At 37.9% G+C, this 12,428-nt stretch overlaps 1 protein-coding gene across 3 annotated transcripts in view; it reads left to right on the top strand.

Annotated features, from left to right (window-relative positions):
* nlrc5 (NLR family, CARD domain containing 5) overlaps positions 1-12,428 on the top strand; it is a 38,379-nt gene that overhangs the window by 22,219 nt on the left and 3,732 nt on the right. For all 3 annotated transcript variants that reach the window (XM_069686303.1, XM_069686301.1, XM_069686304.1), the window contains 22 exons: positions 244-327; positions 451-534; positions 987-1,076; positions 1,230-1,295; positions 1,613-1,696; positions 2,204-2,287; positions 2,487-2,573; positions 2,703-2,762; positions 4,863-4,946; positions 5,054-5,137; positions 5,221-5,304; positions 7,208-7,282; positions 7,408-7,491; positions 7,594-7,677; positions 8,416-8,496; positions 8,608-8,691; positions 9,504-9,587; positions 10,760-10,843; positions 10,942-11,025; positions 11,135-11,212; positions 11,527-11,610; positions 12,177-12,260. In XM_069686303.1, coding sequence (XP_069542404.1) covers positions 244-327; positions 451-534; positions 987-1,076; positions 1,230-1,295; positions 1,613-1,696; positions 2,204-2,287; positions 2,487-2,573; positions 2,703-2,762; positions 4,863-4,946; positions 5,054-5,137; positions 5,221-5,304; positions 7,208-7,282; positions 7,408-7,491; positions 7,594-7,677; positions 8,416-8,496; positions 8,608-8,691; positions 9,504-9,587; positions 10,760-10,843; positions 10,942-11,025; positions 11,135-11,212; positions 11,527-11,610; positions 12,177-12,260 — 1,797 coding nt within the window. The remainder of the gene's footprint in view (positions 1-243; positions 328-450; positions 535-986; positions 1,077-1,229; positions 1,296-1,612; positions 1,697-2,203; positions 2,288-2,486; positions 2,574-2,702; positions 2,763-4,862; positions 4,947-5,053; positions 5,138-5,220; positions 5,305-7,207; positions 7,283-7,407; positions 7,492-7,593; positions 7,678-8,415; positions 8,497-8,607; positions 8,692-9,503; positions 9,588-10,759; positions 10,844-10,941; positions 11,026-11,134; positions 11,213-11,526; positions 11,611-12,176; positions 12,261-12,428) is intronic.

The following is a 12,428-nucleotide window of genomic DNA, read 5'->3' as shown; positions in this document are numbered from 1 at the left end:
ACTGGTAAACTTAAAAGATATTCAACTTTTTTAGGACTTCACACGTGATATCAACCACAGAGAGTGACCATAAAACTAGATTTTATAACACATGGCTAGTTCTCCCTTAAACAGTAAAAAATAGGAAGTAAAAAAGAGGGTGAACACACCAGTACTTGCTCTGACTTCCTAACTTAAAGCCCTAATATAATGTGTCTGTTTTTTTGCTTGTCTATCTATATGTGTCTGTTTGTCTGTGCACAGGTTAACTGGTTTTAGCCTGAATGGTGACAACTATGAGAGACTCCTCAAGGTCTTACAACAGGGCCCCCAACTGTCTAACCTGGAGTATGTGCCACGCACAAATTCACCCACAAACCCAGTTGTCTTCATACATAAGCCATACATATACCAGAACTTACTCACATACTGTGGGTGTGGATGCTGAGTTGTCCTTTCTTTTCACTGCAGTTTATCAAGTAACCAATTGGAAGATAAAGGAGTGAAGCTTTTTCTGGATACTCTACCAAAGCTTAAAGTCATCAGCTATGCCAAGTAAGACACATGTTATGAAATATTGATGTAGGCCATAGTTAGTCCACACCATTAATCTGTAACCACTTTATATAACAAAATATACATTAAAAATACTTTATTTCAAGAAAGTCTTCATAAAAATAGAAAAGATGTGAGTTTCAGTTGACTCCATATGGATTCTGTTCCATGTTTTACTATATTTAGACATGCAGCTAGGCCTGTAGTTTGAAACATGACAAAATAATACAACAGTTAATGAGAAAGTTATTTAATTCAAAGCAATGTAACTTTATTTACATTTTTAATATTATTCCATAAAATACTCTTAAATTTGGACAAACCACTCAAAACAAAACTTGCTTAGTGTATTTAATTTTGAAAAATGGTTAACAGTAATATAAACACCTTTGATAGTAAATTGGTGATTTATAGAATAAGTTTTTCTATTTTTAATATGTCTTTATCCACAGTTTGAGCAGCAACAGCCTGACCCAGAAGGGGCTGTTGGATGTGGTCAGCGCTCTATGTGCCTGTGATAACGTGTCTGGTGTAGAAGTGAGGTCAGTAAAGGAAATGTGGGAACAAAGGGAACAACAAAAGAAAGCAAATATTGTTTATTGTCGAAATTGTACAAATTCAAAAAAAATCACACCCATCTGCCTTATTGTATGTGGATCTTCTGACTGTCTGTCTGTCTGTATGTCTGCTGGTAGTCTGGGAACAGAGCAGAGGTGTCTCATCTGGTTCACACAAGATGATGCTTGTGAAAAAACTTTAAGGTATGATAGTTCATTCAGACTTCATGTTTGATTCACAATTAAACCTTTTCAACTGTACCATTGTGCCACCTTGAAGTATGTTGCGCAGTATGTGAGATGTTCCTGATCTAGTACCATATTTCTCTAAATGTATAATGACACAGTTGATTACAAGCAATTGATATTACAACAGGAGACACATGTACTTGACAAAAGTGAGTTTGGTTTCAGCCACAACAAACGTTTCAGTATGGTGACATTGTATCCGTTAGCTAGGCAGTATATCTCTTCTTAAGATATGTTGAGTTATTCTGTGTTTGTTGTGTCCCTTCTATTAGTGTCAGAGAAGGCAGTTTGGAACGTGACCATCTGGTCAGATTAGCAAAGATCTTGTCCATCTGTCCAAGTGTGACCAAACTGGAGTAAGTACATCTTCAGTCTGTTTCATACTGTAGCTGTCATCATATGAAAAGTCTCTCTACAACCTCGTATTCTGAGGAATTCAGGAAAACAGACAATCTTATTTTTAAATAAAAATGTAATTTCTTTAATGCCAATGTTTTCTGAAAAATTTTATTTTAGTATTGGTCACTCTTGATCAAATTAAAATAAGTGTAAAAGAAAAGAGAGCTAAATGCCATCTTTCCCTGGTAATTACTATTTAAAACAGCGTTAACAGCTTTTTGAAAGCAGTATTTATTTTTGCTTTAAGGGACAAAAAAATTAAGCTTTTATGCATTGTTTTCTTTACACATTTTATCTGAGTATGCAGTTAATAGAAATCAGAAAGGCATCTTCTGTTTAAAGACCTGACTCATAATGATAGCTGTCTCAGGTTTGCAAGTGTTTATTTCATCTCACCTGCCAGACTGCAATACTTAACATTCATCTGAAAATCAGCACTGATTGCTTCTGTGGTTGCTTCAAAGGTTCAGGAACAATTACCTGGAGTCCGATTGGATTGAAGACTTTGTGAAACTGTTGGACAGCAGCCAGAGAGGACTTAGTGTCAGGTTAGAAATTCAGTAGATGTAGCCTATGTTGTTTGATCCAAAAGGAAATTGTCAAACCAGTTCCTAACACAACAGATTTTATACTTAGCCATTTTGCCAAGCTTTTTTCTTCTACTTCTTCCAATAAGAATAAGAATAACTTGTTGAACTGCTAAATTATATTGTAGAAAAACTGAGCTTTATCACACTGTCTTGTCAGTATTGAGGAGCATTGGATCAGATCTGAGGAAGCGGTTAGTTTGCTCTGCCGCTGTCTGGAAATCTGCAGCAACATACAAACTATCAGGTAAGTTTTGCAAGTAAACAGACACTCACAGTGGAAGACCTTTTGTAGTGAAACACATTTTCAAACTCACTGCATATTACCTGATATCAAACCATATGTCTGTGGTCATGTGTAACATTTACTTTACAGGGTTCACCACAACACGCTACACCTGTTTTTGATGAAGGCCCCTGAACTGACTACAGTCTGGTAAAACATTTCTGTTTGCATTTTAAAAAGAAAGTCCCCCTCCACTCGAAAATGTGCTGAGCTTTTTGTTGCTTTAGACACAATTGAATATTCTGGAGGAGGAAAGTTACTCTGCAGCTCACGTAAATGTCAGTTAAACACTTGTAGGTTCTTGTAGTAGGATTCTGTGACATTACAATGAGCTTGGAAACATTTGTTCATAATCCAGCTTAAACACGTGTGATGTGGAAGCCTTAAGTGCACATTCACTTAGAAATGGACTGAACAGTGCAGAAGGAAACATTGTATATTTGCATTTTCATAAATTATGGACTTTAGGATGAAGATTTCTTCTTAAATGTATTGGTTTTTTTGTATATTTGTTAGTGAGTAGAATAGTTGTTTTATTGTATTTATTATTTAAATATTTCTGGAGAGCTCTTAAATCTTTACCCTGCAACCTAAATATTGTAATGTATTAAACTTAGAACTTCAGGGGTCCGTTTCAGAAAGTGGGTTTAGTGAAAACCCCGGGTTTGTTAACCCTGAAGTGAGGGAAACTTCGGGTTTGCCGTTTCAGAAAGAGAGGTAATTTTAACTCTGCGTTGGTTACTATGGTAACTGTGTCTGTGAACCTAACCTGGTCGGGAGCAGGTTTTCTTCAGGAAATTCAGAGTTTCACTCTGTCTCCTCCCTCTAGAATATAAAACCCTCATTCGATTTCCTCATTCATTCAGCCCGTCTCACGTGTGTGTTTGAGCGGTTACCGGATTAAAATAAGAAACATTGCGTCTCTGTGCTGCTCTGACCCCTTTGCAAAAGTCTTTTGTAATTATGATAAAAATATCAACAGAGAAATCTGTGTCAAAGTCATCATTTTTAGATTTTCCACCACCACTGCCGAGAGCAGCAAATAAGATGCCGTAAATTATTGGATTTTTTTTTTTTTATAACTAACACATTCAGTTTAATCAACATGAATTATAATGTATGTGAAGTCAGCATCATGTTAGGGATAAAGCTATAAAGCTAAAAATGAAGCTCATGCACATTAAAACAGCCACTGTATGATATTTCATTAGTTTAATAGTTAAAATCTGATTGAAGTGAGGTTCAGCCATGAGCCTGTTCTGCCTGAGTCGCACCTTTGAATGATGTTCTGGTGTTTTATTTTTAACTGCTTCCGTGTACGTTTTTTTCTCCCGCTGGATTGCTCCTAAATTAATATAAATTTTAGCTTCTGGTCGTGATTAAGTATTAAATAAATAGACCAGTTCAAACTTGCAAATTTACTCGAGCAGCAGTTTCTTCCCATGCCGCTTCTCTCTCTTTTGCAGCTGCAGCCGTGTTACTTTATTTTTCTAAAAACATGCTCGTATTCGCTGAACGTTCGCATGAGGATTTCGAGCTCCACTGGTGTGACGTAGGAGGACCTCTTTTTGTGTACCGTTGCCATGGTGAATCGTGGTATCGGGGCTCCATGAACGTTGGCTTTTTAACTCCGGCTGAACTGACTCAGAGTTGATTGAACTAACTCTGATCAGCTGTCCTGAAACCAAAAAGCCAGCAAATTTTAACTCAGAGTAAGCCAAACCACAGTCTGGGGTTAGACTGAGGGTTTGTTGAACCTCCTCTGAAACGGACCCCAGGCTGTGCTGCACACACAGGAAAATGATCGATGTGTGTGTTTGTGGGTTTCCAGTGACGCCTCTGCAAATCTGACTCAGTTCATGGAAACAGAGAAAATATGGTACTTTCTCTTTTGCTTGAACCATTCTAGCATTGCAAAATTAATTTGTGATGCACAACTTTTTCACAGCACATTTCTTATGGCATCATATCAACTTCATGGCTTAAGGCAATTTTCAATTCAATTTCAATGTTTATTTCAGTTCATTTTCAAATGACAAAACAAAATACAAAGATAGAAAATAAAAGCACCATCAAAATTCTTAGTAATAAACCGAAAGGGTGTAGGCAGAAGCTAAAGCTTATTAACAACTACATCAGCAGATCTTGACAAATCAAGTTTCATTGTTTCCTAATCTTGTTAAAGACATTATATGAATTGCTCTCTTGTCTTTTGTCTTCGCTTCTCCCGATTCCTCTACTCTCTTTCAGCCTTGTTGACTGTGCAGTCGAGGGTCACCAGCTTGCACCCTTGAGGGGCATCATTCAGAGGTGTCCTTTTCTGACAGAGCTGGAGTAAGTACTTACATACAAATACAATATGCACAAGTAAGAGTGCAAAAGAGATGTGGAAAATGGCAGAAAGAAAGCTACAATTTAATGTTTGTTGTCATTATTCACAGTTTTTCCAACAACCACCTGGGTATAGAGGGAGCTGAATTTCTGTCTTCTGTTCTGCCTTCGCTGCCAAACCTCACTTCACTCAGGTTAGAGATTTTTGTAGATTTGACACTTACCGATGCATCTTTGAAGTTCCAGTAATTCACGCACCGTCTTTTGTCTTTTGCAGCATTGGTTCCAAAGAGACTTGTGCCACTGTGGCTGAGAAGCTCTCAGAGGCCATTCTGCAGGCTTCAGCAATTCAGTGCTTAAAGTGAGAGATATAAACACATTTGATCATTTACGTGGATCATTTACTTTTTGTTCAAGGCAAGCCATGTGTTCTGTTTTAAATAAAAAGGGAGAGAACCCAGATGTAGACAAAAAATAAGTTTAATTAACAAAAAGGCAAAAAACAAAGGCTTACTGAGAACAGTCCAGGTCCAACAAAGTAAGAAAACACAAACAGCCATGAGGAAACAGGATATCCAAAGGTTTCACAGAGAATGATGTTTTATGACAAAGACAAATGACCAACTGACACTGAGACAGGGAAACACAAAGATTAAATACACTTGGGAGGTGAGGTTAATTAGAAAGGTGAGACAATCAAGGGGCAGGTGAAAACAATTACGGCAGGGCACATAATCAAACAAGCGGGAAACACACAAAGGCAGGAAGTGGATCAACACGAGAGACAAGGGCTGCTTCCCAAGTCTCTTATTTGATAGCTCCTCGCTCCTCACCCAAACCGGAAGTAGTTCCGGAGCCGCCATATTGAGGACCGTCTCAAAGCTGTTATCGCTGCTCGGAGGAGCGAGGAGAGAGGAGGGAGTTCCGGGGAGCGATAAGCGAGGATACACGAGAGCAGCCTCCATGGAAGTCTTTTACTGGCCGACACGCCCCCCTAAGATATCAGTTAGTGATTGGACGCTGCAGCAGATCAGACTTATGTGAAACTTCACAACATCACCGGAGTTTCATACCGCAGAGAGGAAGAAGCGGACATTAAAACAGACTTTACAGGGCGCCTTGAAACCGACTATAAACAACGTCGGTATAATGAGTTGGTATCTGACAAGGTGAGATCGTTTAGAACTAAATATTGATCATAACTTGCTGAAAATATATAAAATGCAGTGAATAACTACAAATTTGATTTGTTTTCTGAGTCAACATCTGAGTAAAAATAAGTTGTCTAAAAATCAAAAGTAGCAAAAACAAATTCATTTCTATGAAATTGAATTTACAAAAATACCTCTTGTCATGATCAGTTATTCCCCTGCTAACTTTTATTATGGATGAATGAATGAATTCAGAGGGAGCAGGAGAGTCTCTCTGTCAGCAGGTAACACTTTTTACGTGTGAGAGTGATCATCAGTGAGGTCGGGTTTGATCAGCGTGACGTGATTTCTATTTATCCTGAAACTTTTAGCCTAATAAATCATTTTTATAGTCCATGAACAGACAGTATTTGGGCTTATTAAATAATTAATTCAGATCAGATTATCTGTGATCAACAATGTAAATAATGAACAAATAATATAAAGACATAGTGCTGGTAAGAAATGGACAACCGACATCGCAGCACGTGACGCTTCATCGGAAAAGGATGTCTCATGTCTCTTAAAAAACATTCCCTCGTTTCCACGCGTCTCTCTATGCATCTCTGGTGAGAGGGACTAAGACACAAGTGAAAGACGCAAGTGAAGGAAGCATGGATGCAATTTAAGAGACTTGGGAAGCAGCCAATGTGACAAAGTAAAACAGGAAATGATATTTGAACCCCGAAATATGAATCAAAAACAAAAATAAACTAGAACTACATCATGTCAGACACAGATTACATTAAATAAAAAACTAAACATGATAACATGACACCATGTTTTCATGCACAGTTTGACTTAACAGCTGCCCAAATCTGATTTATTAAAAACGTTATCTCTTTCAGTCTATTTGCTATAAATTGAGCTTAATTGTTTGTTATTATTATTATTATTATTTATTTTATTTATTGAAATAATTACTGTTAGCTGTGAATATTTCATAGCTTTTTTGTATTGTGCACGAGATCACTCTATCACTGTGGTTGAAATTCCATTAAATAGCCTAAACAAAATTAACATTATTGTGCTACAGTTGCAAATTTTAATAAAATCTTCCTTTCTCTCTCCAAGTCTATCAGGTCATGTTATCAGTGACACAGCAGCTCAGTTTATGACCAGAATATTGCCCCGTCTACGATCACTCAAGTAAGCATTTAACATTTGGCTTGATAGTATTTCCATAGAAGTGTAAACAATTTTCATATATAGTGTCTGTGATGTGGAAATAAGATGTGGGAACATTAAACAATGGTATCTTCTGTCTTCACAAGTCTGTCTCACTGTCAATGGACAGTGGCTGGGAGGCTACAGCTCCTCAAAGCATTAGGGGAAGGCGTCAGGCTGGAAAGCCTTTGGTAAGACACACATGTGCAAACAAATGAACATGTGTACAGGCATGTCTTAATCTCTTAAAGTTTTAAGAGTGTGTGTGTTTGTTTTTCTCTGTGCCCCCCAAGTCTGGACTCTTTGCAGCTGAGTGAGGATAGCAGTGTGTGTCTGGCACAAGCACTGAGGAATGTCAACTCTATACGTGTTCTCAAGTAAGAAACACATTCTAGTAGAACTGGATCTCTCTGGCACTACGACAGTAGTCTTCGAACATATCACGCATTTTTATCCCCCCCAAAAAATTTGTAATAGAAATAACCAAATGATTTATTAGGCTGTGGCCTGTTTATTGCTCCTCATGTAGTAATATGTGTTATTTAATATACAGTGCCAAACCTGCAAAGATATTTCAGTCAGACGTCTTCTGCTGCTACAGTCACACTGATACTCATAACTCACACGTATCCATGCACCACTCGAATAATCTGATCTATTTATGATGCTGTGCATTTGCTGACACTGTGGCTGCCAAAACTGCTGCCCCACCGCTCACATTGCGGCCACTGTTGCTGCAGCTCATCATTCCAGCCTGTCATCAGCTCTGCATGATGCTCTTCATAAATAAGTAGTGTCTGATTCCAACCCCACCCCCTTGGGAGAATCATTCCCTGTTCTCTCATAGCGCGAAGCTGTAAACTGCTGCTCACTGATGAGCTGTGAGGTCAGAACTTGGATGGCAAATGTCAGTGCTGTTTATACAGCATGTAAATACACATCATAATTACATGGATATTAATCCTCCTCACATGAGATTTCAATTTCCTCTCCTCACATATTTCTATCAACTGGTAGTTTGGAACCAAGAGAACTATTTCACAGATGATCTCATTGCTTGGTTAATAGTTTATTGTGTGTATGCATTGTGCATTGTGTTTGTGTGTGTGCGCCAGGATTAATAAGGTTGCCACTGCAGACAGTGTGCAAGATCTCCTTGCTGCTATGGAGGGAGTCACACAAATGGAGGAGATTGAGTGAGTTTTTCAAACATGGATATATCATGTAAAGCTGCACGTAAACAAATGTGATTAACCTAATTTCAGTCTGTCGTTAAAATGTTTGTTGTGTTCTTGCCCTTGATTCAGGTTGGAGGGCTGGAGGATGGCTGACAGAGGAGTAGAGCAGTTGACCAGACTACTGCCTCTCTGGAAGGATCTTAGGAAGATCAGGTGGGCAAGGAAGGTCCTATTGACAAATATAGGCTGATAATATGCTCTTTAAAAACATTTAGATTTCCCATCTTTGCTGTCTCTCTGTCCTAAATGCCCCTATACATTTTATAATTTCATTTGTTGTTAACCCCTATTAACCTGCATTTTCAAGCTGGGCTGTGTGCACTTTTATTTTAGTACACATATTGTAAATACTGATCATCGTTATCACAAGCCATTATTCTTGTATTGTGTATAAAGAGAAAATAGCCTCACTCCAGTTATAGAAGGAGTTTCTTATACAGCATGAGCAATCCTTCTCATACTACAGTTCTGCTGCGAACTACTCTTGCAGCAGTTATCTACAAAGTCATGATATTTGTACTAAACCTTAATTTAATGTATTCCTAAATTAAATCATTAGTCCAGTCCTTCTCAAAACATTTAACTGATCAAATAATCTACAGATTTTTTTCATTTTTACAAAGTGTGATAGTGCAGTTAAGCTTTTCCTACAGATCATAGGTTCTCCAAATGCTTGGTCATAATTCTGTGAAGTAAAAGTCACTCAGAACATACTAGCCATTTTATTGGACTGTCATCGCGTTCTTTATAAGGACCATGTGGCAGCAGGTTCTTCAGGTGTCAGAATGACAGCAACAGAAAGTCTTGACGAGTTGATGCTGTTGCTATATATTCACTACATGTTGTATAGTTGTTACACATGCCTGTGTCTTGTATGGTGATCATGGCTATAATGGCTGATGAAGTCAGTATGTGTCTTTTTTTTAAAAATATTTTACATATAATGTTATGTGTCCATGTTTCAGTCTGTCAAAGAACCTTATCAGTGACCAATCAGGAGACAAGCTGCTGGAGGCTTTGATCTGCTGTAGTCACCTGGAAGAGCTTTGGTAAGGACATTTTTTATGATGATGATTAATGAAAATGCTGTTTGGGAAATTAAATACACTTAGGGGGAAATTCACTTAGAATGAATAGCGGCCGCTGATAGCTCCTTAAATTGCGCATCAATTGCCCCTGCTATCTGCTCCGTCTCAAGGTCCGATTCACAAAGCAAATTGTACTGATGATATTCAAGTGCAAACATGCCCATAAAGTTTTGCAGATCCGTGCAGTTTGCTCTTGTTTTGTGTCTAATTGTGCTGCTGCGCGGTGCTGCGCTCTCAGGCATTATTTGAGCGCACACTGACTGATCTCAACTCCATGCACAGATCGATGATGGGCAGGGAGTGGAGAGGGCAGCTCTTTTAACAGTTTACTGTAAAGTCCAGACTCGACAGGTGTTTACTAGTTTCACTCTCTGTAACGCAGCTTCATCTTTTTTAAACGAGTGCACAATAGCAGCTAGTCCATGTAATCCCCGGAGCACAGAGACACTGTTTGCTCTCCAGCACATTTTGGGGTGCATTCAACCCTCTGTGTGTGCTTCGACAATCGAGGCTTTTTATGTCATTTGCACAGGTTAAGCGGACGCAAAAGCCATGCAGTCCTTTAATGAATTCCCCCCTTAGTAAGGTCTGACATTTCATTCTGTCATGTATTTCTGTACCTTTGCACAGCAGCTTTTAGAATGGCTAAAGAGGCTACACTGTATAGCATACAAGGAAGTAACGGGACTGGACCACACTGACTAATTTGCAGCCTTTTATATATAGTTCAAACTGACATTTCAACACTACTGTCGAATGGAACACATACTCAAAGCAAAAACACACGTTGTTAATTGGATTTCAATTCTATTAAAAAAAGGATCCAAGTAAGGGATTTGCCACTGGTTCCACCACACCCTATGCACTATAATCAAAAACAAAAGACCATAGATATACTGTATGTTATAGTTATAAAGAGAGAAGTGCAGAAAGTACTGCATTCATGAAGTTTACCGAACTAGAGGAATCATGACATGATGTGTAAAACCTTGTGTGTTTCATTCTGTTTAATATAAAATTATTTTTGTTGTGGTTTTTTTTGTGTGCAAGGATAACATTACAAATGAAAAATCTTATCTTCTGTATATTTATATTAGTGCAGATGAAAAACATCTGTTTTTGCTGTCTTCCAGTCTGTCCAGTAACAATCTGGGTGACCTCAGTGCTGCAAGGATGGCCCTCGTTTTACCATCACTGACATGCATTACTGTTTTGGAGTAAGTCACATGCTTATTCAAATTTCTCTTTGACATTTATTACATTTGTCACATTTGTCCTGAGGTTAATGCTCCTAATGCATGTTGCTGTTCTCTAGTATTTCAGAAAACCACATCAGATATGATGGGTCAGTGAGTTTGTCCAAAGCTATAATGTGCCTGAAGAATCTCACCAAGATTCAGTAAGACTTAATCTTGTTGTGCTGTTTTGGGAATCACTTTGGGAATGGCTTAATTTACTTCTTTATGAATATAACATTGAATAATGAGTTTCTGCTTTTTCTATGTCAGTCTGACCTCTGTTGGGACTTCAGAGCTGTGTGCTGTAGCTACCAGTCTGACCCATTGTCCCCTCATACAGGATATTGGGTAAGATGAAAAAATGCCATACAGTACATGTTCAGTAAATAGTAATTAAAACCAATATTATAAGATTTTTGTCTAAGTAACTTTGTACATTCACAAAACATGAGATTATGCATGTATCACATTCCTCATGCACATATTGAATTTACCTCATCTATAAATTCACAAGAGGCCGCAAAGAAAATCAGCCTATTTGGGACATATAGCTTAATTGTTTCTGCTATCTAAAGTGAGTTTTGTAAGTACTGATCTACATTTTATGAGGGATTGTTTGTTTCAAAGTACTACAAACTGTGCCCCTCTGTCTTTGTCTCTAGTTTAGGATGGAATAACTGTGGGGATAAAGTGGCAGAGGAGCTGGCCAGAGTAATGCCTCTCTGTCAGAAACTGACCATAATAGAGTGAGTTTGTGAAAACACACACACACACACACAGACACACACACAGACACACACACACACGCACACTCACGCACTCATACCCTAACCTATGTTGGTTAATTTCTTTTTGTTCTTTAATTTTATTAAGATTTCAGGTTAGTTTAAGTTTGTAAGCAGTTTTAAATTAAGTTCTTCTGCAGTAACTTCAGTAGAACTTTCTTTTATTTTTCTTGATTTAGGCAGAGCTTGAATGTGAGCTTAACATGTCAACTTACGTATTGTACCTAAGTACAAATTTGAGGTACTCCTACTTAACAGGATTATTTTCACGCTACTTGTCACTTGACAGCTTTAGTTACTGTTTACTTTACAAATAAAGATTTTTACAAACAAAACAAATATAGAGCTAAAAAAAAGTACAGCAGACACAGTTCTTTTTTTTTTTTTCAATTTTAATTAATTGCCTTCTGTGCAAGCAATAAAATACGAGTTCAGTTGTAGTTCACATGAAGTCCGTCCTTGAGTTGTGTCCTACACACTCTAATGTAAGAAAGAATAAAGTATGTTTGTTTGTTTTTCTCTTCTAGTCTGGAGTCAAACAGTGTGACTGTCACTGGAGGAGAAGCCCTGGTTAGAGCCTTACAGTCGTGTCCTGCTCTGCAGCTCATCAGGTTAACTTGCATAGTGTTCTAACAGGCTCCTATGGATTTGCTTATCACTAACACTATCTGCTGATAGCATATACACTGAACAAAAATATAAATGCAACACTTTTGTTTTCACTCCCATTTTTCATGAGCTGAAATCAAAGATCTAAGACTTTTTCTATGTACACAAAA

This window comes from Semicossyphus pulcher, unplaced genomic scaffold (assembly GCF_022749685.1).
Source record: "Semicossyphus pulcher isolate SPU_LCO1_2020_fin unplaced genomic scaffold, fSemPul1.0.p SCAF_8, whole genome shotgun sequence".
Classification (NCBI taxonomy): domain Eukaryota; kingdom Metazoa; phylum Chordata; class Actinopteri; order Labriformes; family Labridae; genus Semicossyphus; species Semicossyphus pulcher.
Note: the sequence above shows the minus strand (reverse complement) of the source record. Positions and strands in the feature narration are given on the sequence as shown.